The sequence below is a fragment of the Schistocerca gregaria genome, chromosome 8 (assembly GCF_023897955.1).
Source record: "Schistocerca gregaria isolate iqSchGreg1 chromosome 8, iqSchGreg1.2, whole genome shotgun sequence".
Taxonomy (NCBI): domain Eukaryota; kingdom Metazoa; phylum Arthropoda; class Insecta; order Orthoptera; family Acrididae; genus Schistocerca; species Schistocerca gregaria.
Window position 1 is genome coordinate 57,510,380 of NC_064927.1, and position 27,219 is coordinate 57,537,598.

The 27,219-nt window shown below is 44.7% G+C and overlaps 1 protein-coding gene across 1 annotated transcript; it reads right to left on the minus strand.

Annotated features, from left to right (window-relative positions):
- Window positions 1–365: 365 nt before the first annotated feature.
- LOC126284832 (uncharacterized) lies at window positions 366–19,154 on the minus strand. The gene is made up of 4 exons (XM_049984051.1): window positions 18,919–19,154; window positions 6,453–6,572; window positions 2,626–2,884; window positions 366–1,510 (listed from the first exon to the last, which is right to left on the minus strand). Exons 1-4 carry the CDS (start codon window positions 19,008–19,010, stop codon window positions 1,505–1,507), a joined length of 477 nt encoding a protein of 158 aa, XP_049840008.1. The 5' UTR covers window positions 19,011–19,154; the 3' UTR covers window positions 366–1,504.
- Window positions 19,155–27,219: the final 8,065 nt, after the last annotated feature.

Sequence of the window (27,219 nt, forward strand, 5' to 3'; positions counted from 1 at the left end):
AAACTAATGTAAAGAGAATACTAATAGAGTTATAGCACCTATCACTTATGTCTTTACTACTTGTTGACTTTTTCTGCACTAGAAACGGAACTCATGTACTTTTTCTCAGAAGGAAAAACCAGTATCATTCTAATTTAACTAATGTATACGTCACTGAAGACGTCTGGTGAGTAAAATTACAATTCAGTGTAAATGTGTCAAAGATCATGAGATTTTATGTTTAATTGCAGAACATTTCTGAAATAACGATTTGCATTTTAGTGTAAAGTGCAAAACCTTAGATGTTCATTATTTAATGTTATCAGTAATTATTAGTTAGTGTATTGAGTGGAACAGGTGGAAATGAAAAATAAGGCGAATAGAAATTTGATTTTCAAATTTAGATATATTTTCTCATAGTCAACAGATTTTGAACGAAGACTGACACTCACAATAACCTACAAAACATTCTGATGTTGTGACAAAATAAATCAATACATTTATAAATATTTAAAAATAAATTAAACTTCACACGGTATTCACAAAATAACAACACTCACATTTATGCAAACAATATGTAAATACTATAAATAGGAACTTTGAAACAGTCAAAATAAATAAAACACAGCCAGCAACGTTGACTTACAAGTTCTATAAGGGTACATGTGAAGTTAAAATACAAAACTTAACAAAAATAATAATACTTTCTGGTATCTTCATGCTTTATGTTTCACATTTCAGGGCAAAAGATAGCTGCGTAAATATCTTTGCATCAAAAGCACATTTATAATTTCTCAAGCAGTAATTGACAAAAAGTTTAAGTAGAAACAAATCTACTAGTGGAAAACAAGAAGATGAATCGTATAAGTAGAAATATTGTATGCAGACCAACATTTTAGAGTTTTTGCTGTAGCAAGGCGTCGTAAACATGGGATGGGATCAGTCTGGAGACGGGGATGATATTTTTAGGGTGTGCTGAGGGGCATATTTCATTCTAGGAAAAGGAAATTATTGGAGAAGAAAACTACAAGACTTCCCTCTCGAAAAGATACAGAGAGATTTTTGGAAGTGTGCGAGCAGTTTGACAAAGTAATTAACAATGGAATGTCAAGGCTAATCGACGAGTGTAATTCTGTAGTCCAAAAGGACGCACAAAACAGAAGGGAACCTCGAATGTGGAAGGAGAGAGACGTGACAGGACAGACAGCCTTTTAGATGAAACATACAATTGGAATGTGAATACTGTCCAGAGATACGGCTAAATCAATTAACGTACACGAAATAAATTATTAAATAAATAAATAAATTAAAGATGAGATGATTGACATCAGACAGACTACACTGTAATTATGTACAGCAGTTTCTATGAATTCTAAGTGGAACAATAAATAATTAAATGGCGACTGAACTAGCAACTACTGGATGCTGGGTAGGGCTGCAGAGCTGAGCGGGTTGGGTCGGCAGCCAGCTGCCGCTTGTTGTAGCTGCTCGGCCGGTTCGGCTGGCGGCGGTGTGGAGCGCTCGCTTACAGCTGTAACAAGGAGGCAACTGTTCACATCGCTGTCAGCAACAGCTCGCAGGCAAGCACCGACATAAAGTACTGCCACAACTTCCACACTAGACTTTATGAACTATCCTCCCTCTCAAAGCCAATAGATCTGCAGGGTAGAGATGGAGTTAGCAACCACAGAGATGTGTATACTCACAGCGTAGGTCTTAACTGGCTGAGTTGCTAGAACTATGTTCTCGAAAGTTAAAGTGTACAGGCTCTAAACCTTGTTAGACAGATCCACTGGCTAGTTACTTTAATCTCTACATTTTTGATACTGTGCAAGGGCAGTTTGACAGGCCACTAAATCTCGATAAAAAAACGGAAAACCAGTATTGGTAGCATGTCTCACAATATTTTAAACTTTCAATGGAATGTGAAGAAAAATGAAATGATCGTCTGGCAGTGAAGGCTGAGAGTCCCCATCTGGGGAAGTTCGGCCGCAACTCTTCCAAACTGACGCCACGCTGGGAGACTTGCTTGTCTGTGATGATGAAATGATACAATCCACGGCCAGGCATCGAACCCGGGCTCACTGCATGACAGACGCACTGATCACTCAGCTAAGGGATCGGATATGACGAAGATTTTACTGATCGAGTTTTCCCCACATGAACAGCTAGAAGTTGTGGAACAGAAATTGGAGAAAAGTAATTTCGCTGTTGTTAAAGATTTTGATTTGAAGAGTTGAACATTGGGGCACGTCAAACTAGAATCGGGGAAGTTATTCATTGACAGTGATGCCTATTTATTTCTGGACCAATGAGACTGAAATTGGTCACTGAAGCATAGAAGGCATAATGTGGCTTAAACGTCTTCATTCACTACACAATAAACCATTATAAGACTTTCCTGATGTGATCTGGTTCATTACATCACTCCAGCTACTAGCATCTCTAAGAAAATGATATGAATGCTTTCTGCTTGATAGTTCTCTCAAATCTCAAAACCTCTCTGTTGTGAGTTTAAGAATTGCGTAGTACTACTGTAGGAAAATTCGGGCGATGAAATTAAAATACTGCAAGTATGACGGTACTGTAAGAGTGCCGGTATGTAAGGTCCGTTGTCAGTTCATGAGCAGTGAGGTGAGCACCCACCTGTGGTGTGAGCGTCCTGGGCCACCACGCCAGCCGCGCCTGCTGCTGCTCCTGCGGCGACTGCGCCTGCCGCTGTCCCTCCAGCAGCTGCAGCAGCACCTGCCGCTCGTCCTCCTCGGTGGGATCCAGCTGCAGCTGCGGGTGCTGCTGCTCCTCCTCCTGCTGCGGAAGCTGCTCGTGGGAGTCGCCCGCAGCTGCGCTCAGCAGCAGCTGCTGCAGGCGCGACAGCATGCGTGGATCAGAACGGCGGCGGCGTCCCCTGTAACAATAGGAGAGACAGCTGTCAGTTACGGACGACACACGGAGCTGTGGAGTTTCTGAGGGCGTCGATAATGCTGACTCCTACGCCAGAACATGGCAGCAAAGCTGCTTCCTTATGCGCTGTTCGATGTGCTAGGAACTGCATAGTTTTTATTTTGACTGATGAAGAAGTGGCCGTTGATGAGAATATCCTTATCCATATTTTATGTAAGTGGTTGTTGCAGAAGTGATGTATAGACGGGTAAGTAATTTCTCTGGTTGTACTCATAAAACTTCTTCTTGCAGTTATAACTACGTTTACGGGAATTTATAACTATCTCTCGGGTGTTTTACACAACGAGATCTATTAACTGAGTAGGGAGACAATGGAGTTCACACACTCGGTGGAACTGCTGCCAAGCTATTGCAACAAATTATTATCCTGCTGGCTCCTCTGGCCACTTAAATTCACATAAAGTCGCTCGAATTTGCCGAGACGTTGTAACATCTCGATAATATTCACCCCAACAATTCTCCGGCGAATAGCCGCTTACCTCCTCCGAAACGCTTTTATGACGAGGACGCTCCACTCTCGAATGGCCGCAATAAAAGGAAATCAGTTACTAACTGGGCGTCTCGTCGCAAGATGACGGCCACGGGTCGTATCTGCTCTGCTCGGCTGACTGACATCGACCTCGAAACCTCAGACTTTTATATCGCCCTGCTAAATTATTGTCTTCACTCGTAAGCTTCCATCAGCATGCTATGAGGACCTATAGAATATTACAGTTTTGTTACTTTCCTTTGATCCCACTAGACTGTTCTCGAAATGGTTGTGCCATGTTTTCCAATTACCAGCAATAACAAAATTGCTATTTCAACCGGCTCGTACATACGAAGCACTTGCCACAATACACGAATACCTTGAATACGTATGTTGCCTGTGTTTATTAGTTGTTCTCTCCAACAGTACAAAGCGTGGCATGAAGGCATGTCCAGAAACAGTCCAAAATGGAGTTACTGTTTCTTTTCAAATGGAAAGAAACCAAAATGTATCATATTTTGAGCCCTAACCCCTCGATGTTTTGTAGTTAAATCAGTCATCAACCCAAAAGTTGTCTGAACACGACCGGACCTTACAAGCCACGATCCATATAAGATGTAGTATGCTGAAGTCTGATTTTTTTTAACCAGGCAGTTACAAAGGAACCTACAGTCTGAGGTGTACTGTAAACCACGGTGCATCGGCATTTCTCACATTAACAAACGTTGCCAACGACCATGTATTCGTAAATTAAGCGATCATATATTAAGAGTGATTAAGAATTGATAATGCTTAAGATGAAAGTGTGGAGCCTCCAGATCGCACACTGCTTGATCGGCAGCACGAAATCTGCGGGCGGGAACCTCTGCTGGCGTGCGAATTACAGATGCGAACATTTCGTATGTCGGTGCCGGACTATGGTTGACTCCGGCGTCAGTCAAACGGATCTGTGCTCGAATGTATCAGCAAATCCAACGGCGTGTCATTCTTTCGCGGTGTATCTATCGCAGTTAGGAAGTAGTACACGATCACGTGTTAAACCGATTCATTTGCAATGACAACTGAGAATAGGGAGGTGGGGATCGGAGTGACGGCTCGTCGTCCGCTGCGGACCGCTAAATGTGATTCGCGGCGGTCGGGGTAGAACCAGCCGACGCGACGGCACGTCGGCTAATTTCCATTCTGCGGGCTCGCAGGCAGCAGGCAGCGGGGGCGGCCGTTTGACATTCGGGGTGGCTGTGCTCCGATAAACGGATTGTCGCGAAAGAATTAGGACGTTCGCGGACGTCGGCATGGAAAGGAGGGGCGGAGAGGCGGCGGACCAATTGTCGAAGCGGCGACCGCCAACCAGTCTGCGGAAATGAAATTACGTGCCACCCCTGCCGTGCCACCCCTGCATCCTTTCCCACCCCCTCGTCAATCAGCCGCTGTTCGCCGCAGAGAAAATATTGTTTCACTGTGGAGGCGGCAGTTTGCCTGTATAATGCGCGTGTAAGTGGCATACGCGTGACAGGCTTAATGTCAGTACTTACAGGACGAATGTCTGTTTCAGTTGCGGAGGTTTTCCACCCCCTTCAACGAAGAGAGCAACGAGAGAAACGATCGGCCAGCTCTAATGGTATGCATTTCTGATCAGTCTCACCGATCAAACATCCAGCCGAAACTCCGCTGTTGAGTTAAATATTCGTTCTGGAAATATCTTGCTGTACAGTTCAGAACCGATGCGAAGTGAGATCACTACACATTGGTGTCGTTTTCCAAACCGAGTTCGAGTTCTTAGCAACAACAAAATTATTATTTCAACTGGTTCGCTCATACGAACAGCATTTCACAATGCTCGAGTAGTTGAAATTTGTCTGTCAGTATTTTGTCGTTCCCTCTAACAATAGTATGTGTCAATTGAACATTTAGGCAAAATCAAACTTCTGTTTCTATATAACTGGAAAGAAACCTTTCTTTGTGGTATTTAGAGGCTGCTAACATATCTGTAACTGGTACGTGCTAGGTAGATGCTACGGATGCTCGAGGATTATTTAGAATAGAGTCGACATAACTTTTGTGGAACGCTATTGGGAAGATAAGTCAGTTTTCGAGACAGACAGCAAAGTTATTCTACTGTATCCATCGCCATTTTGTCGAAGTACGTTTATTTTAGTTTCTTTACAATCATTCTTTTTTCTAATTTGTGTTCATCGTTTCCTTTTAAACCAACTTTCTTACCTAACATCTTCTGAAATCCGCCTTGTACCTACATAGCGCCATAATAACTCTTCCTGGACCATAAATCTGTCTCTTCTTCTTATACGCCCCTGCAAACTCCTTTGGTCACCTCTTATTTTTAGTACATTTGTAGTTAGTAATTTATCGGTCCAGTAATTTTTTAACGATCGAGAATTGTTAAGACACGGTGAGAGAAAGAGCAATACACTTGCCTTGCTGTGCTGCGTTACAGATCGAAATAAAAATCAGGAAGTGAAAAGTCGTACACCACACACAATAGATGTATAATGTTTGTTATAACCATTTACCGTGCTTTATAGTAAAGCAATTTGTTAGCAGTTTCCTAAGAAGTGATACCGTAGTGTTAAGAGATAAGTCACGGCACAGTTTCCCAAAACATTTTGCCACTGTCACATACTTTCGCAACTGGTGATACGGTTCAAATGTCTGAGCACTATGGGACTTAACAGCTAGAACTTAGAACTACTTAAACCTAACCAACCTAAGGACATTACACAACACCCAGTCATCACGAGGCTAGTGATGCGGTCCTTCTTGTTCGATACAGTAAGTAATTTGTGCCATACGCACAACTCCTTCTCGACAAGCTTTTTCTAGATTCTGCAACTGGTTTCAAATGACGGGGTAATCTATAATTAAATAAACAAGACAACAAGAACCTCTATAACTCAGCTTTCTGCTCATAAACCATATTGTCACAAGTTATCGAGGCAGGTGATGAAGTGAGAGAGGAGACTCTGTCCGCTGTTGCCTCTTTCGTTATTACGCTAAAAGACTACATAGAGACATGATTTATACTCACACTTTCATTGGGTCCACTTGGCCGTATCCGACTTTGTGGGTGACGACTTTGCCGCCCATTTTGCCCATCGACAGCAGAGTCTGGAGTTCTGCGACGCGGTGGTCCGACATGCGCTTTACCCTGTAAACAAAATAATACTGCAATTAGAATCGCATAGAAGAAGCGAAACTGTTTCGCTATGTTAACGGAATATACAATTCAATATATCATAACGCGAGGAATCGCCGACGAGTTTGGAGCACGGCTACATGCATAACGGATGTGCGTTGTGGGTCACCTGCAAAACAGGCGCTGACTCGAGGTGCGTCCTGCTTACAGCGTTGCGTAGCCATCCACTTATTCTGCCGATGTTACCGGCATGTATGCGTATAAATTTTTATGTATTCTGTTTGTGTGTGAGGGAATGGGTGGAAGAAGGGGGTGAATGAGGAACGTGACAGGAAGGGGTAGGAACGAAGAGAAGAGAAAGAGAGATGTTATCGAGACGTGCCGACACATACGACTGTGGCCATCAGAGCGGAGAAGCTGGAGACGTCCTGAGATGGGAAAGGGAAAAGATGCCAAACGGACGAACGCGGTCGCCGCTTCTATCGGCAGGTTACGTAACGTCGTCTTGACGCCAAACTCAGACATCGCTCCGTCAATGCGCAGAAGCGTGGAGCGGAAAGAAGATCGAGAAATGAGCCCTGCCGCAAGAGAACTGGACACGTGCCAAGAGCACAGTCAGAAAGGAGCAAAAAGTCGGCCCTGTATGTAAACAGATACGGCCCGCGCGTGAGTGTCGGCTCATTCACAGCACAGCACGAGTACGCGCGAAGCCGAGATAGCAGCCGCCGCAGTGAGTAAGTATTCTTATCACGCCCCTACCCTTTCTTGTGCTCGGATGCAAACAATCCCTCCCAGGAACGAGTTGCCCTCTCTGAGTGACGTCGAACATGGTCAAAGAGCTGCCTCATTGTTTATATTTTTTCTCGTATCCGTCTGTTCCCCTAGTATTTTGCTAGACATCTTCCTGATATGTAATTCCGCCGCTCTTTAGTAACTATCTGCTCCATATGTAGCAGAGCAGGACAAAATGACGGTGTGTAGGTCACTGCTCACCTGGAGGGGCAGATTGCACCTCAGCGTCGTAATCGCAGACACGTTCACGATAATTTCTTTACTGCCTTCGCCGTTCCGTTACGCTACCTACGAGTACCTTTCATATAGGCGAGTAATCGATGCAAAACGGATATAACTACGCATTCTGGCTCCATTTTCGCTCGGAAACAGTTGGTGGCTATCCGTATTTCTATTAATAATGAGAAGTGGTCAGTCTGTGGCCCATAAACAATTAGAATGTGAGCTGGCAGGGAAACACTAACGGCACAACCACAGTAAATGAAGAAATTTTTTTCCCAAACAACCTTGGACATATCACTATCACTCACGTTTGCACTTTAAAGTGCTACCAATGTTTTACCCGTCGGAGCCAAGCATCACTCTACGGAAATAAGGATCTAATATCTGAACGCTGCGTCTGAAGATGAGCGAAAAAGATTGAAAGACTGGTTTATGGGACTAAAATATGTTTCAGAGAGAGACGAGTCGGAATTTTCCGTATTCCGTATTTGTATCCAACACGGGTTCTGGAACATTCGTAATAAGGCTAAAGCTCCCTATATTGGCTTTCTCAGGCCGTTTACCACCGACCGACCGCTGTGTCATCCTTTACCATATTGCGGCATTCAGATACGAAGCGGCATGGACTCAACATACCGCTCTTCACAGAACTTGGGGGTCGGTGTTTCTCACTGAAGTAGCTCTTTATGTTGCTTCTTGAGGCTGACTGCATCCATTTCCAGTCCTCCCACCAACAATAAAGCCCCTGCAGAGCCAGGAATCGAACCAAGTTCTACTGCATAATAGTCAGACACTGAAGGCGGAAAATATCCGTAATCGATAAGGTTACTGTAAAGGTAAACCTAAATGTGGCAGACGACTCACCGTCCCTCCTTTTCACCGTCACCTCACTCGTGAAAGCACTTTAGACAACTGTAGGTGAAGAGTTCGGCCGAAAGTAGGAAACCTGAGCTTTCGCTTTTTTTGCCCTTCTCCTTGTAATTACTCAGAGAGTGAAACATGTTACTGCTGAGTGACATGCGTGGAAGGAAACGTCTGGCCCTTGTAGGAACGCTTGCGCCATACGGGGTCGCCTTTGATGTGGCGCCGGGGCAGGCGCGACGGCCGGCTGCGTTTCGCACAGCGCGACCTTGTCGTCGTCGGGTTCGCGACCCCGCCGTCTGCGCGATAGCCCGCCGAAGGCGCCGCCCTGGCCGTAGTGGCAGCGGGACCACCGGCAGAAGCGGGCTCGCGGGCTGCTTGAACCTCAGCAGCCACGTTCCGCCCCTCGCAAGGTGCAAAGTCGCCTCCGGCGCGCCCACTCGTCACGGCCGTGCAACAGGTCGCACTTCTCGCTGTATCCGCCGTGCCTTCCCAGTCGAGGCTCTGCACAATTACTTAATAAAAGGTGCGAGTTTCCGCAGTTTGCTCCGTAGCGTACCAACACGTATTAATCAGTATTAAGAGAAACAGAACTTCGCTGTCTGACGGCATTTAAATAAATCAGTGGCGGAGATAGAAAATGTGTGCCGGACCGCGACTTGAGCCCGGATGCTGCGCTTCTCCAGAACGGCTGCCTTAACCACCTCGGCTAGCCGTACACACTTCACAGCCAACACGAGCTCCCAACCTGTCACGCACCGGCAGCGTCTCCTTCTCGTAGCTTCACTACTCGTAGCATTCTCCAAGTCCCACAAGGGTTCGGAAGATACGGTGGATTACTGAAAGTAACTAGAGCCCTCCCCGCCCTTACATATACCGAAATGTCCCACTGAAGTCACGATGGTATGAAGTATTAGACGAAATTTCCGACTGATATGGTGATTTATCGGTCGGGAGAAGGCAGAGTGCTGTCTTGGAGACGTTGTCATGAACAAATGTAGATCGAACTTCAGGTGTGCAGCAGAGACCCTTGCTGTCGTTCAGACAATGTTGACTGTGAGCTCAGTCTTTATGCAAAAGACGCACTTATGTCTGCGATAGTAACTGCAAAACGTTACGTAAATACCGTCACATGTTCATAAGATTTCAAAGTGGTAGAAAGTTTGGTAACTCACTTTAAATTTTCGGGAATGGAAAAATGTGTACTTGAGAAAACGATAAACGAAATATCATATTATTCCAATAATAATGAGTTACAGCTGGAATTCATGAACTTACGCAAATACTTGGGTGTAACAATTTGTAAGGATATGAAAATAAACATGGACTCAGTTGTGGGTAAAGTAGGTGGTAACGTCGATTCGTTGCAGTATACCAGGATAATGCAGTGAACCTGCAAATGTGATTGCTTGTAATACATTCGTGTGACCCATCCCAGAATATTCCTAAAGTCTATGAGGCCCGTATGAAGTAGAACTAATAGGGATCACTGAACGTATACAGAGAAGGGCAGTACTAGTAGTGAATACAAACGGCATCTATCTGGCGAAAGCCTAGTCACAAAGTTTCAAAAACCAGTCTTAACTGAGGAATTTAGGAACAGAGTACCAATCATTGCCCATAGCTCCCGCATGTACTGCGAAGTCAAGTTTAGAGTACCTTCAATGCGTAGAGAGGCATCCAAATAGCCGCTTATGTCGCCTCCCATACGCGAATGGAAACGAAGAAAAGCCTAATATGCCGGTGCAATGGGAAGTACCTTCTGCTACACAGTCCAGAATGCTCTTCAGAGTATACAGATATGGATGAATGAGTAAGGTTTGTAACAATTGATAGCACGTAAATGGAAACTATGTACTCTTATGAAGCGTATTCTATGATGCCATAAGAAAATGTGTGTAGCGTTCTGACGCTTGTTGTGATTGGCAATGAATGTTGGCGCCAAAAGTAGCGGGGGATGTCAAGCTTTCGTCAGGCAACAACAGATGCCGGAGCGGAAGTCCATCTATTCTGGGAGTGTTGATCTTGCTATTTAGCACATCTTTTCACAAGGGAAAGTTTGCAAGCCAAGTTCCAGTCTACACATCCTTTTTAAGAATATCTCGTTCTAATTTAAAAGACTTACAGCGTTCACAACACCGGTGTAGACTATCCCATCGTGATATTTTTTTATTCCTTAAATTAACTCAACATTTTTAGCAACAATTTTTACGTCCGGCTGAAAGACTTACACAGAAATCGAACAAGGGTCACAGTGTTGAGGCACGGGACTGGTACTGGAGAAGCTGGAGCCCCGTCAGCCAGATTTCGGTTTTCTGTGATTGTCTTAAATCGCTTAAGGCCGGTTCTGGGATCGTTCCCACAAAAAAGGCGGGACCGACTTCCTTCCCCAACCGCCATTCACAATCAGAGCTTATACCGTCGACGCCGGGTTAGATCCCAATCGCGGTTCCATAGTAAACGGAAATGATAAAAACAGTTACTCTCGTTTCATTTATCCTAAATTTGCATCTCTTAGCCCGGATGTGCGCAAATCGCTGCCCACGATTAAACACTCGCTCCCACTACGTGCACGCGCTCTGCTACCGTGTCCTCCGCATTAAACCGCACATTCCAGATACCCCCGCAATTTTCTGGCGGCTGCAGTGGGGCTGAGTCAACAGAAAAGATAGGAGAAGGCGCGCAGTTTATTCATTTCCTCAGCAAGTCTCCTTACGTACGGTAATATAATGGAAAATCGTGGAAGGGCAGCGAGGGCACGCATGTCTTATCTTCGCAGCCTTGTCGTCCGCGGGAATTTTCCCATCCGTGTAACGAAGGAGGAGGCTGTTGGGGTGTGGGGCCGCGGCAGGAAGGCAGGACTCCTTACATTTCCCTCAGCGCCCCGTCTCCTCGTACACCGCAGAAAGCCACTGTGCAAATTCCACTGTATTCTCCAGTCACTGAGTTCCGTGGTTAACTCATCGCACTGAGACAGCCGTTCTCAAAAGAGGGTGTGTTCCTCCTCGTCGCCTTAAACGCACAAAAGGCACTTCAGTTCCTGACCACGTGACACCGGATGAATATTTAGATGTAACACTAACAAGCGAGACAAAACGGGACAGGTACGTAAATTATGTATTGAGGAACAGGAATATGTTTCAAAAGCTTAATTATGTTAACAGAATTTCAGTTGCGTTCTTTATTCACTGCGCAAATAACATAACCCATTAAAAGAAAACTCTTTCTCAAAGGAATGATGATGACATACGACGCCGCATTACGACCTCTCTTTTATAGCGCCGAGTTAGGGGAGCAGCTCAGTATTTGTCTAAAATAGCACGAAAAGTCACGTGAGAACCACGCACAGGCTGGCTGAGGCAGCAGACCGGCGCTCCTTAGTCAGTCGTGAGGGTTAGATCCGTATTTGCTCAACTGTTTGTCTAGGAATCTAAGAGAGTTGTGCTTTATGGTAGAGCAAGTAGTTGCACACATGTAAGTAACTAACATATCGTTTCCAGTTTCACCCGCAACATTTTGTTTTATGTCTCACACTATTTGGGTCGATAATTTCTCTCAAGTTGATTTAAATTACACGCACTTTACCTTATAGTGGTTTCCTGGAATTTCCGTGTTTTCGTTGCTATTAATTTTTCTTCCATTAACGACTTTTGAACCTCGCTTGACACTACTTAATCCTCTTCCATGTGCAACCTACAGTCATGATATTTTAACTACCACCTGGATAAAGTAAAGTTTTGTTTGTGTGCAGGTACATGTCTGCCGCACCGATAGACATTGATATATATGGAGACCTCAGTGCTGTAGCACGCCATTAGCGGGGCGCAGGCCATCTCGTTCAGTCGACGGGCCGTGTAATATAAACTACACTTAGCTGGAAAATGACAAGTACTGAGGACAACTGCCGAAGTACAAAGAAATATTGGAAGTGGTGGCAAAGCTAAGGTTAGCCTTCTTGGGACTCTTCTACCGAAACAATTAATGCTGTATTTCTGCAAAAGAAGTCAACAGTAGCATAGCTTCAATAACTCCTAAAATAACTAAGAATAAACAACATCTAAGAACTGGAAATAACAGAGATCAATTTTTCTTACGTATAAGACAAGAAGTTTAGATGACGGTTAGGCGTGAGAAAAAAATGTGTAGGAACATGTATAGAAGGAAAAAAAGGAGGACGTGGGAGAAGACCAAGAAGTGCTGGAAAAATGGGAAGCAACCAAGTGATCCTAAACTGAAGCTGTTTCGTGATTCCAAAAGAAAATATGTTCCACGGCTGTAATATATTTAGAGAAATTCGTGTTACTACTATAATCGGCTTTTAATGAACAACTGACCATTAGTTTCGTCGTCTGTGCAAGTTTAGACTTGTTTTAATGTAGGAAGTTTACGTAAAAATCTTGTATACTGCTCTCGTATGTTCTGTATATCACATGACAAGTTTATCACAATTGTGCGACGCACATTAATTGGTCTTAGGTTTGTAAATGTCGTCAATAAAGAATTATTCACGATAAATAGCTTACGGTGTTAACATTAACTTTTCAGAAGATGAAAATATGCAATATGACTTAGAAAGCGTAGACGGCGCTTGCAGTGTTAACCCTTCAGTGACAAGACAGAGGGGGATCGGACTTTGGCGCGTGCGAGGGACAGGGCCGTGAAGTGGGCCACCGGGAGCTGGAGCGCAGCCTGCAGTCCGGCGGGGCTCTCCGGATTAATTGCGCGGCCGATGCAGTCCTGAGGACGGGCGCCTGTCGCCGTAACTACTGCGTCGCCGCGCGAGTGCTGAGGCCCCCAATCTAATTAACAGCCTTCCGCGTGGGCGGGCCGGAACCGTGGGACACGCGGCCGTGGAGACGCGCAACACCTGGCGACCGCAGGTCTCCCTCCGTCAGTTTGCCTCATTTTCTGGTTCGCGCGCCTGCTGCCGTCAAATGGTGCAAACTTTTAACGTGAGCCCATTGAAGAGCTGTTACAAAACGCTGCGTGTGTTTGGTGTATAGTGCAGACACACGTCCAAGTGGACTGTAGCAATTAAAAATGACGAGATGCCACCCACCTTTTATTGCCTAAAAGGTCACCTCGATAGATGTCCTACATAGTTATTCGCGTCAGTCACCAAATCCACAGTTGCTGGAAAGTACAATGCGCGATCATCAAATCGACAGTTGGAGGAGAGTACGAAGCGCGTTTCGTTATTTCAGGTGAGCAAACTCCGCCGAGAAACAGTAGCGGTCCTATGATATGGGCCTCATGGCCGAGGCGTTTTCAGCAGTGCTGCCAACAGCCTCGCTGCTGCGCTAACAGAGGTTTCCGACATATCAGCTGTTCGGATTGGCCAGCACTCGGACGGGTGGCTGTCCGGGTCTGCCGAGAGCTGTTGGCAAGCGGGTGCACTCGGCCCTCGTCAGGTCGAGAGAGAAGTGTGCTGTGACTCTCCACATCTGCATTCAGTGACACCTGTCGGATGGGTATTACAAGGCGGTCGATCGCTACCGTTGGGCATAGGCCTGTGTGGCGCCAGCAGCACTCCTAAGGAAGAAACCAGCAGTGACGATTGAAACGTTAGTGAAGACAATTGCACTCGGAAACGAGAATTGCGAGCTCTGGAGAATACTGGTCACCAATGTTCGCCAGCTAGGCGAGCACGTCTGAACAACGCAGCGGCAGATGCCCCCATAAATGGCGCTCGAGAAGCAACTACATGGTGGCAAATGAGGAGGGCGCACCGTGGGAGGCGGAAATGTGGCCGCCGGCCGGTGTCACGCACTGGCCGCCTCTGGAGAATGGGGCCAGCCGCCACGTGTGGAGAGCCGGCCGGCGCTATCAGGGGTCCCCGGGTTCAGCGGCGACTCCGCTGACTGGGCAGGCCGGGCGCGAGGCCGAGTGCTGTTGGGCGAGCTGAGCGCCCTACAGCAGCCGCCGCCTCAACCCGTCCGCTGTTTGCATCAGCCAAGTGAGGCAGCGCAGCGTTCGGCAGAGGTCAGTACCCGGCTGGGCCGTCGCAGTTGTGGTCATCAGTCCGGAGACAGGTCTGACGCAGACCTCCAACGCACTCTGTCCCGTGAAAGCTCCTTCAGCACCGCACGATGTCCGCCTCGGTAGCTCCGGGTTCAGCGCGACGGATTGCTAACCGAAGGGGCTCGAGTTAGATTCCGGCCCGGTCGTATATTTTCTCTGCTCGAGGAATAAGTGTTGTCCTTAAGTTAGTATCGTCGGGACTAACAGGATAATCGTCTCCAGTACACTATCGTCTTTCCTTTACTGAGATGGCTGAATGGGCACGAAGTGAAAGCCAATAAACTGAAATAAAACAAAGACCTCTTAACCACTGCAACAAAATGCTTACTGCAGAGGAGTCTTCGCGTTCTGTAGAATTCTATCCTCCCCTCCCGCTTCTAACAAGCGCGCACACTTCCTCCATTACCGAACTGTTTCCTTCGTGGTTTGTGTAGCCTGCTCCTATCATCCCAGTCTTTCACAAAGGAATGTTATTCACACAGCCTTGTATGTCATCATAACTCGAGGAGGGGGGGGGGGGGGGGGGAGGGATGGGGTTATCGAGCGAGAAAAGTGAAATCGAGAGGTGAAAGGATGGCACTGAATGAGATACAATTGTACAGTAACCTAAATCACGATCGACAGGTATCTAGACTGCCGTCCTGTGCAGTGTCTTACTAGTGTCTAAGTGGTACTGTACTTTGCATCAGAAGCGAAGAGCTCCAGTTAAATTTGAAACGCGTTGACTGAAAAGAACCAGAGAAGTGCCGGCCGTAGAATATGGCCGTGATGGCGCGATGTGGGCGATCGACAGTTGTGGCGAATGAAGGAGAGGGGACGTTGACATTAAACTGACAAAAACTAATTTTAAATGCTTACGTGAAGGACACTTGTGCAAGAGATAAGCTAAACTCGTACCGACGCGCTCACTTACGCGCGCCGCGATAAAACGTGTTGCGAGTGAGTGATGCAATGGCCGCTGGTGTACGGATCACTCTGCATTGAGAGCTGCGACCGACAGCGCGCCAAATAAAGAGCGGCGAGTTTCCTAACCGAGATCGGCAGGTGTCCGGGTCGTGGAGTCCTCGAGTGCGGCAGTTCGCTCTGCGAGCGGTGGGCGCCGGCAGCCGCTTTGCTGCAGTCACCGTGAGTTCGTGGGTCGTGGGTGTGACGTCAGACACTCGTGTGTGTGTGTTCGTAGGGTGATTGGATCGGCGACTGTATACTGTCGATTTCTACTTGAAACCACGCGTATCTGCTCGATATCGTTCAATCGTTCGCCTGATTTCGTCAGCCACTTCAGATGATTAACAATGTGGCAGTTTAATCGACACCAACATTCTCAGTTTACCTTTATCTACGTCTACTTTTGGTGGATGCAGTGCAGTAACAGTCTTTCGACGGGCTGGCTGTAAAAGCAATAACAAACGGATAGAATTACGGAAGGAAGAAAACAATAGGTTGACTGTTTCTTACTTATTACTGACTGTAAAGTGAGGTATCTGATAGGGCTCGGGGGGGGGGGGGGGGGGATTATAGCCCACACAAGTTTCGTTACGCCATCTGGCAGACGTTTAGAGGTTCAAATGGCTCTGAGCACTATGGGACTTAACATCTTGTGTCATCAGTCCCCTAGAACTTAGAACTAGTTAAACCTAACTAACCTAAGGACATCACACACACCCAGCCATCACGAGCCAGAGAAAATCCCTGACCCCGCCGGGAATCGAACCCGGGCGTGGGAAGCGAGAACGCTACCGCACGACCACGAGATGCGGGCTAGGCGTTTAGAGACTGTCGTGTGTCGGCTCCCATGTGGAAGAGAATTAATGTTTACGAAAGACGTTCACTTATGTAACTTACAAGATCTATGTCTGGACCAAAAATATTTTCTAAATTTCCTGATGCGTTTCAGCCACTGACCATCTTCCAAAAAACTCTACAAAGAAGAAAATGTGAAGAAAGAGAGTTATGTATACAAACAAATTAGCAGTCGCTATTTCCAGCACGGAATGATGAAAAATCAGTACCAGGTATCACAGTTGCTAGTAAAAGAAATTAGAATCCTGTGTATAGTGGGATTATTATAGACCATTTTTACAGGACTGCTCAATTAACTTTAACAACTGCGAGTTCAATACTGTTTTCCAGTCTTGTAAAGCTGGCCTGTGGTCGCTTCCCTTGGTCATTCTGTGTTGGAACTGATGATTGCTAATTGCCGTTTAAAGGCGGTCAGTGGCTGAAAGAAGTAGCGACATTAATAAAATATTTATAATCCAGACAAACATACAGTTAAATTGTGTAACTGCAACTGTGAGCGTTGCCTCTTATTCTGCGGCCATGCAAGAAATTTCAAAGACGCTTTACAGCACTGCAAATACGACCGTAAAAATAGTTCTGCTTCTGATGAGAACCAGATAGTAATATAAGGCAGTGAGGAATGTTTTGTGAGGTCAAACGACGAAACGTCACTTCTAAAGAGAAGTCGGCACGTCAGAGGCGTATGGAAATTTCTGTGGACTGCGGATGCTATCGGAGGCGGCCTATTTTCGGACAAGCGTTGCGCAGCAGCGGGCTGTATTTACTCCGACAAAGAGTTTGCCGCGTGGTGGGGATAAGAATGGGACGAGAAATACGCCGGAAACGCCGACCAGGTCAGAATTGTGGCGACCCACACGTCACAAACAAAGCTCTCCTGGTGCTCACGTCATAGGGCGTTTCTACTTCGCTTCTGTCTAAATCTGTTCCAAATAAGGAAATCTGTTCTGAGGTTATGGCTTTGGTAAAAACACAGAAGTCCGAACAAGTTTTGTTTCTGCAGCAAGACAGTACCACAGAGCTGTACTAGAGAAATTAGGCTTGCTAGTGCCAAAATGATGGCAGTGAATGGATAAGCTCGTAATGCTGGCTGCTTACCGCATGTCGCTTTGCAAACTATTTAATATCTTCGAGGAGAAGGTATTTGGACTTGCAGCCGACGGCAGTACTGAATTACCTTGTACTGAATTGTAAGTCATATGCATTGGAATCTTTGGAAAAAATCACAAGGGAAATACTGTGTCCTCTGTGAAAGGTAAACTAATGGAAATTGACAAGTAATATTGAACTAAATCACAACACAGAAAATATAAAAGAAATTATAAGACGTAGGGGGCTAATATTCCTCGATAATTTGTGTGGAATGGATGACAACTGATAAAGGAAACAGCTCTTTAAATACTTTATTGCCAACGAAGAAAACTAACTGTATTGAAGATGTCTAGCATGATTTACGAAGGAACAGCGTGTAAATGAGAAACCTACACACAGTGACCGTTTTAGAATAAAGCGGTCATAGATGATAGGATTCCACGGAAGAGAGGAGGGATGGATGGGTTCAAAGTGGAGCTAGGACAGGAAAAAAGAAACACGGAATGGAGAAACACTGGAGGCAAAATAAGGGAAAACAACAAAATGTGAAGCACTGAAGCTGGATTGCCGCCTGTAGCAGGCCTCAGCTACAAAATGAGGAAGTGGAGGAAAACTGAACACGCTGTGCCGGAAAAATAGTGGGCAGCCTACAGCAACTGCTACTGATGACGTTTAGAAATACATATCAACTCTGAGGAATTATACAGCGAACCCACACCACTAAGACATGCGACTGTCGGATTGTATTTTTCGAGTTGCCAAGCTGGTCTTGCAGATTTACTAACATACGGCCCTAACGAGGGAATAGGGTGCAAAATTGGCTACAAAATATAGAAACAGTAATTGGTAGCTGATATTAGCTGGGGATGGCACCAGTTAATCGGTTGCAAGGGAAGGTTCAGTGAAATCGCACGAGTTGCACCGATCAGATGACATTTCTTTAATTTGTTAAGCTCGTCTTGTGTTATCAGTAGCACGATTTCCTAACGAGGAAAGCCTAGATTGTGACGTGTGCTGCGCTGTTCTACATTTAGATCTATATTAATTCTCTGCAATTCACGCCTGAGCGTGTGGCGGAGGGTTCACAGAACCACTTTCAATTTGTGCATTGTTCCACTCTCGAATAGAGCTCGGTAAATCTCTCCGCGCGAACACTACTCGATCTTACTTTATCATGACGTTCAACTTTTCCTTTGTAGGTGGGAGTCAACAATATGCTTTGGCATTCATAGCAGAAAGCAGGTGATTGTAATTTCGTACAAAGGTCTCACCGCAAGGGGAAAAGTCCTGGTTTTCATGATTGTCACCCCATTTCGCTTATCATATGCGTGACACTCTCTCACCTATTTTGCGAGAGTAGAAAACGAGCTGCTCTCTCGGAACTTTGTCGATGTCCTCCGTCAATCTCATTTGGTAAAGACGGTAAATCGCGCAGTGATAGCTCGGAAGACGGTATCTTTAATGAGCCACAAGTCGTGTACAGCTATTTCTCTGGCGACACTACAAGTGACGCGGTAACGGTACGGATGTGCCGTAGGTGGCCGCACGCGGGACAGACGCCGGAGGCACCCACCTGTGGTTGTCCGCGGGCATGGCGGAGCCGTCGCTGACGGCGACGGCGGCCAAGACGGCGGCGAGCAGCAGCGAGAAGACGATGCGGGACATGGTGTGTCGGCGGCGGCGCGGGTGTATGGCGAGGGCGGGCGTCCGAGTGTGGCGGTACCGGCTGCGGTGCTGGCGGTCTCTGACGGCGGGCGGCGGAGCGCAGGCGCGAGACGTGATGAGGTACCACGGATGCTGCGGTGACGTCTGGTCGCCGGCGGTGGGCCGGGCTTGCTATATACGGGCCGCGCCCCCACCCCGCCCACCGCTCGCGGGTTTCCCGCTTCCCCTCCCCTGCCCGCCCCCCTCTGCCCGTTGATCAGCGGCGCCAAAGCTTGCTCACACTCTTCGGTCTCCAGCCGGTGGGGCAGCACGTAGTAGTCGAGCTGGGCGCCGGTGTACGAGAGCGAGATCGCCTCTCCTTTGTTTCTGTTAGCACATACCGCGCAAGCAGTGTTAGCGGGCTGCCGCGTGCCGTGACTTTTGCAGGTGGCCACTGCTCACTTCCGTCGTCGATGTTAGCTTTTTCTCTCGCACTACTAGCTTCGGCTTTTCTGACGGGTGGCCCGCTTTTACTACGAAATGTAATGATCGTGTGCCCATATTGGGAGACACCGTCTGCCAACAGGCGGAGAATTGTAACTTCTTTAGAGAAAACGTTCTCTCTCTTGTAAAGGGACTTAGGTTGTACCTCGGACCATAGATTCTTTAGATACCTTAGACACATATGGACTGTGTAATCCCCTATCTCTGCGTGGTAAAGTTTGAAATCGTCACTTATTTAAATCACGTGGCGCGAGCAGAAAGCAGATTTTTGTCATTACCCCCCATCCGCAGTGGACCCGACGTATACAGTGTTCTTAATTTATAGCTGAAAGTGTTGCTTTAACGATTGAACAAGTTGTAATATTACTATTACGATTTTAGTAATGTAGTTAATCCTCATTTCTCCGAAAATTGCAATCTTAACGTTTATTATATTTGGCCACGACAGAGGATAACTAACAGCTTCAAACATTGTAATGTTAGTTTCTTCTATTTTTACAAGTGACACAATTAGTCTTTCTCTGTTTGTTGCACTCTGAGTCATCTAGTTCACGGCTTATATAATAGTAGAAGACCAGTGTGCAAGAAGCATTAACTTTTCTGCCCATTCCTCAAAAATTAGTATGTCATGTTGCATTACGATTTTGTAAGAAACTACATTGGTTCCTATACATATTTACCACGTTGCCCAGAAAAATGAGCATTAATTTCTTATGAAATTTGCGTCATCCAGAACAGATACGCGGAAAAATTTCAACCATACTATATTAGAAAACGTTGATTGTAGGGAAAACTGTTCTAGCGACATGAATATTAACAATATGTCGTCTCAAAATCTTCCTCATTCATCGACCTTTACATCTGAAGACCAACTGATTTGTACTATATTGGTACACTGTATAACCAAATAACCCTTCAATTTTTATTATTCCCTCACGTGTAAATATTTTCAATTAGAAGGCTATTCGTTTCTGCTTGGTAACGGTATCATTCCTTGGCTTCAGCTAGTAAATTCAATGAATCAACCTCCAAAACATGTTGGCATTTTTGAGTGTTTTTAAAACAGCGTCACCAGTGGAACGAAATATTACTTCTTTTCACAACCAAACGCTGTGGACGCCTCGGTTTCAAGTAGGGTTTAACATTTGTGCAACGAACGGCATTGAATTGAATATGTTTTTCGTACGTTTGCAGGCTGAAAACATTTGTTAGTAAGTTTCACACACGTTCTCTACACCAGTATTTTTTAAGCTCTTCGACAAGTGAAACTGTTTTTAATATAGTGGAACCTCTGCTTCTATAGCATCTTTTTATGGATCATTCCCAAAACGGGATATCTGCAAAAAAGACAGTAATTATTTCATATAATATTTATTTACTTCAAAATTCAGTTTCCCAAAAGTCCGTAAAATAATTTCAATGTAACGTAAAATAATAAGAAAACGGACTTCCGAATTTAAATTTTAATTAGATTAATGACACTCATTTTCATTTCAGCAGATACTAGGTTTTTGACGGAAGCTGAATTCTCAAAGTAGGCTCGATACCAAATCTTTTGTGATGTTTATCTTTTGTCGCCATATAAGCTGAGAACAGATTTTCGTAAATATTAGGTAGGTGCATAGTTTCGTAGCGTTTTTGTTTTACATGTTGATATTCCACTTGATACGGGTTTAATAATCGACTGTCATTTTTTATTTGTGTTACACAGTTGCTAGGAACATTGTCACTTTGTCATTTGGAGTTAGTGAGTGAAGATGTGGGCGCTAGAAAACGGAGTGCCGAGTCCAAAAATAGGAACATTTCCGACGTACACTTCTGTTTGAGTTTAGTAGATGGCTGACAGCAGCGGAGACAGCCAGAAACATTTGCGCTGTGTATGGGGATAATGCCATTAGATAGAGCAATGTAAGAAAATTGTTGTCTCGATTTAAGAACAATCGTCCTGACGTTATTGGCAATTCACGTTCAGGAAGACATTCGGGTTTTGATGAAGATCGTTTAAACGCATTAATCCACAAAGATCCACGTCAGAGTGTGCGAGAACTGGAGAGAGAGTCGCGGCGAAATGTAACGTGAAACCTAGGGTGAGAAATATTTGAGTAGCAAAAGAAAAGTGTATTTGGAGATTCATTCTTGGAAATACCTCTAAGGAATTTTCAAAGTACATATTTGATGTCTTCTTTTGAGATGTAAGTTTGTTGTATTTCCGATAGACTCTCTTGCAGGTAAGTAAACTTGCCATTTCTGGTGCTGCCCTTCTACAGACCAGCCCTGGGTGGGCTCGGGCAATGTTCGACAGTGATTTGGAGAACTGTTTCTCAGCGGTAACTCGAAAAGCGTCATGTGCTTTACGTAGAATTGACCCTATGACGCTGTTATAGCTTCCTGCGTGTATTTGACGATTTGTCGTTCACGATTCGTCACAAAATTTCTGCAATCTCTGACACCGTCAACACTTTGTGCTCCTATCAGTGCAATCATCTGACGACCGAGGACTGAAATCAACCTGATGCGAGAATCAGTACTGACTGATTGCTGTTTGCTCTGTTTGTTCCACAGTTGAAGATGCGAACAACTTAATGAACACACAAGATTACTTGAGCGATTATTTAATGTGCCTATAACGTTCTATATCCTGAGTTCGAGGAGAAAATCATATCTGACTGCGAAGCGTCTAAACTTTGTCCAGTTTCTTGTAATGTTTTACTTTGTTAGTTTATTGTAATTCCGTCTTTGGCTTGGGAAGCCAGACCGGACTTTATCTGCAAGATTAGGTCCTCGGGACGAATAATAGGTCGGATCAATGGTTGGCAATCAAATTAGACATGGACCTTTCTCAACGTTCAGTATCCAAAGTTTAAGCGCTGCGCGTTAGGGTGTACAAGCAAGTCTTCCTGTCTTCATTCGAGTAACTTTGTTATGTCAATGAAGTATAAACGTATATTTAGGTATACCGTAGTCTATTTCGAGTACTATCCCATCATCAGATTATACATAAATGTGTGTTACATGATGCATGAAGAAAATAGGTGGTGATTTCACATTTTTAATGCTAGGCACACGAATGTAATTCTGTGAAGACAGGTATAGCTGGCCTAAAGCAATTTTACCCAAAATAAAAGAGATTTGTGGAAACCTGATAGACTGCGCTACAGCATTATACACCATTAACACGTGATGGATTTTGACTCAGGGAATGAATGTATACCAAGTTTTATTATTGTGGACAGCTCACTATCCGTATTTTGTTCTCATTTATTAGATGTTGGGCAACATGTCTGATTGAATGGAATCCCAACCTCAGGCTTATTCGTGTAACTACATCTCAACATACAACATTTATAGCGACGTTTACTGAAAACTATGTGCCATCTATGACTCAAAGTTCTTGAATGTGGTACTCGGTCATCTGAAGCGAACGTATTCAGACTTTAGTTGAACTATAATAGATAATCTCCGTAGAGTGCCAGCAATAGTTGTGACTATGGCGCCAGAGAAACTGCGCCGATTTCAGGAAACGTGATTAGAATTACCATTTATACGATGCTTTCGTATGCATGTACATAAAGCCGCAAGCTGAATGTATTTTGCTGATAGGCTAACACATATCGATTACAACTGAATCGGAACACACCGAGATGCTCATTAGGAAATTATTATTATAATCCGTTTAGGAAAGCCACGGTTTCTAGAAATCAACATAAAATAGCAGGGCGATATTATTTTGACTTCACATGGTTCAAGCTTCAACTTAAATATGACGCTACGGTCACTGGGGGGGGGGATGGTTAATGACTTGATATTCTGCACAATACATTGCCAAATTGTGTCCAAAATGTGATGACTTATTTTTTAACTTTTTTGTAGTTGTTTTCTTTCATGTTGGATTTGTCAATACTTTCAAATTCGACATGGACCTTTCTCAACGCTCAGTATCCAACGTTTACGCGCTGTGTGTGAGATGTTGAACATAGGAGCGTGTGCAACTGCACGAGGCAACACTTTAGCTGTTCTGAGTGACGTACCGGCTGCCACCGGTTGTCACAAGTGCGTTAAATTGTCAAGCAGTTCCGAGGTCAGGAGTAACTTTTTCTTGGTAGTTGCTGTGTGTAAGATTTTACATACATTGTTTTTTGTTCATTAACTAGGACTGAAGTACGAAAGAAAGTTAATGGCTGAAACCCCTGGATTCCTACAGGAGGGAAATAATCCGCAGAAATGTTTCATTTCGGTAATTTATGTGACTAACATTTACTTCTTTTTGAATGAATACCTACACTTCACAATTTTAAATATGATGTAGTTGTTCTGCTATTAGACACATATGTAAACCTTATTTCATTGCGCCTTCGTAGAATATATGCACTTCTCTATATGTCATGGTCAACAGAAAGTCATCAATCAAGTATATCGTAGCACCAGAAGTGAGTTGGGAGAATTAGAATTTATGCTATCCGGTCCAGTCATCGATACAGGACTGTGTGTGTGCATATGACAATAACGTACATCTGGCGCTGCAGTCCGGAACCGCGGGGCTGCTACGGTCGCAGGTTCGAATCCTGCCTCGGGCATGGGTGTGTGTGATGTCCTCAGGTTAGTTAGGTTTAAGGAGTTCTAAGTTCTAGGGGACTTACGACCTAAGATTTTGAGTCCCATAGTGCTCAGAGCCATTTGAACCAGTAACGTACATCTCATTATCCGCATATTGTAAGTTACGTTGCCAAACACGTTACCATTGCACAGCCTGTACACAGGGAAGAGGAGCACATTTCTTGTGGTTAGATGAGTGTCGCAAACCAACTCTAGATTATATGGAGTATTTGAGTTCAGTACATTCGGCGGACAATTGCTGACAAGAAAATTTCGGTGTTGAAATTGAAGAAAGACAAAGAATTCTTTTTTCTCGATTATAGTCCTTTTCAGAACAGCCTTATTGTAAACAAATATTCTGTTTACTGTGATAATAAGAATGGATGAAAACTGTTTCAGTTAATAGTCTAGTGATTAAGCCGTTGAGGGGCGTTAGGATACATCATTACTTTCTTTTTTAAACAATAAAATAAATAATCGGTATGTGTTTAACACATAGTTACTTAGAGAAACCTCTAAAACAACCCTGTCTTATTTATTTATGTTGTTTCTACGATAAGAGACTACGAACTTTGAAATTTACTGAACGTTCGCACACATGTGACATTAAAATAATAACTGCTGTCCTTGCTGTTAGTTTCCTTTTCTTTCTCTCCCACCCTGCGTGTGTGTGTGTGTGTGTGTGTGTGTGTGTGTGTGTGTGTGTGTGTGTATGTGTGTGTGAGAGAGAGAGAGAGAGAGAAGAGAGAAAGAGATAATATTTCTTACTGAATTGAAAATAAGACAGGAGTAATAACAACTGCTGTACAATGTTTGAAATCAAGAGGTATGCAACATTACTGGAATATTTAAACATTTGCTCTTAAAGACCTGTTGCTACCAAAACCTGCAGTTAAGATTTCATGTTACGTGCGGAAGTAATCCACGTATTTACCTAGATTATTCTGGAGACCGTAATAAAGACTTAAGTTAGCTGAAGAATGCAAGTGTAACTGACAGAAATAGTTTCAGTAACACAAATATCTTCATAATGTATGCCAAATTTGAACCTCAAGTCACATCACAAGTTTAGGAAAGGCACTATACTGAAAATTTTAAGTGGCCAGCTTCTTTCTTTTTTTTGCGTCTTTTGTCTATAGACTGCCTTGACACCGTCCTATTTATTTATTTCTGTGTTCATCTTTTCATCTCCTCATACCTAAACTAACATCATCGATAGTTAATTGTAGCAAACTGAAGTTTATGTCTGCCCTCCACGTTCTTCTTCCAGCAGCACACTTTTTTCTGAGCAGAAATTCGTCTCAGTAGTTCTAGATTTTATCTGTAATGTCTTATTTAGTAATATACTCTTCCACAACTTTTTTCATGTTTTTGTTAATTATTTAATTTTTTACTCTTATAAAATTTCCAGTCAATATTCGATAACTATATTACGCAACAGAATTAGTCACTTTTTCGGAACCACGTAATTGTCTCCCTTTGCATCGCAGGAGTGTGAAACTGAGTTCGAGGCTGTCAATGACCTTCCTCTGTGATGGTGCGAATGCGTCGAATCCTGCGACGTCCCCATCCGGCTCGGCGAAGCTTTGAACAGCAAGGTGGCGACACTTGCGGAGAAAAGGACAGAGTTTAGAATATTATGTGACGCGTAAGGTTTGGTAATGACGTCAGACTCGCACTAAATTTCACAACAGTGTGTCCGTTGTCACCGTGAACGCCTCATACGATAAAAACGTCGTCGCATTCCCTCTTACTACACTTCACGCTTTCTTTTGACGCTTTTGCCATGTAGGTCAGAAGTGAGATGTCCAGCGTTGAAAGCACGCTGCTTTCTTATGGATGGACAGATGTCCAGCGTTGAAAGCACGTTGCTTTATTATAGACGGTCGAGAATAAATTTAAGACACACTGCCACTCAGCATCATCATGAAAAATGCTCAGGGGTTGGCATAAAGGGCGTCAGTGGAAGCACCCATTTCTTATGGACGTTGAGCAGCACGCGTTCCACGTTCGAAGACGACAGTTCACAGCGCAGTGAGCAACATTGTTTACGACCTCTGACGCTGCTGGCACGCCCTGGAGCACACCACGTGGCTGCAACCTCACCGGACGTGATAGACCTCCTTTTGGGGTGTAGGGTAGCGTGACAGCAGCTTTTGCTCTCGTTTACGACGTGGAGCCACTAGCGACCGTTCAAAAGACGAAATCTGAACGTGCACCGAAGCAACGAAGGATGTTTATGCTTTTGCAGCGCTCCTGTTTCGTGTGACGAACACATTTTTGAAAACGAGGAACCAGTTTGTTGATATCGTCACCGCAGAGTGTTTGGCTTCGTGACGGAGTCACAGCCTCACCTTTGCTTGCACCGCTTCATCAACATCGAAGTGAAGTCCTCGAAGCTGCTGTTTAAGTTTTTGAAGCAGATAAAAATCTGTTGGGGCAAAGTCGAGATTGCTCGGAGGATGACCGATGAGAGCGAACCGGTGAGTCCGAGGCAGATGTCGCAGCGTTCGTGTGTGGTCTGGCATTGTCATGCTGAAAAGAGGGTGCTCCGTGCGTGTAAACAGTGCTTTCAGTTCCCCGAGGGTCTCTCACGCACTGAAATAGTTACGTTAGACACCGTCACTTTACACGCCACAGTTCGAAGCCCTCTGGCCGCACTCTGTTGAAACTTGCGTCAGCCAAGAGGAAAAGTCAACCGAACTGTATGCATTGCATGGAATACCTCAAGCAATATTGAGAACATAATAAGAAATTCAGAGCATCTATTGTGGAATTCGCACAACCTGATCCTGCGGAAAACCCGTGAAGACTGTTTACAACACATTCTCTGGGAAAGCTTCAAGAAATGTTTTGTTTGCAACAGTTAGTTACCCCTTCCAGCTACTTCTCTACATACTCGTCCCTACGACTTCGACGTCTGTGGTAACGTTGTACCAACTTTTCAATATCCTCCTCATAGAAAGGAGCCACCCATGTTTTTCGCCAATTCTGAACACTGGTCTGCAACTCTTTGTCTGTGGCAAAATGTTCATAAGCATCGATTCTGAGATGAGATGAGAAGGAACCAGTCTGGGCTGTATGGTAGGCGACCAGAAACATCCCATTGAAATCGCTGCAAAACGGTACTCAT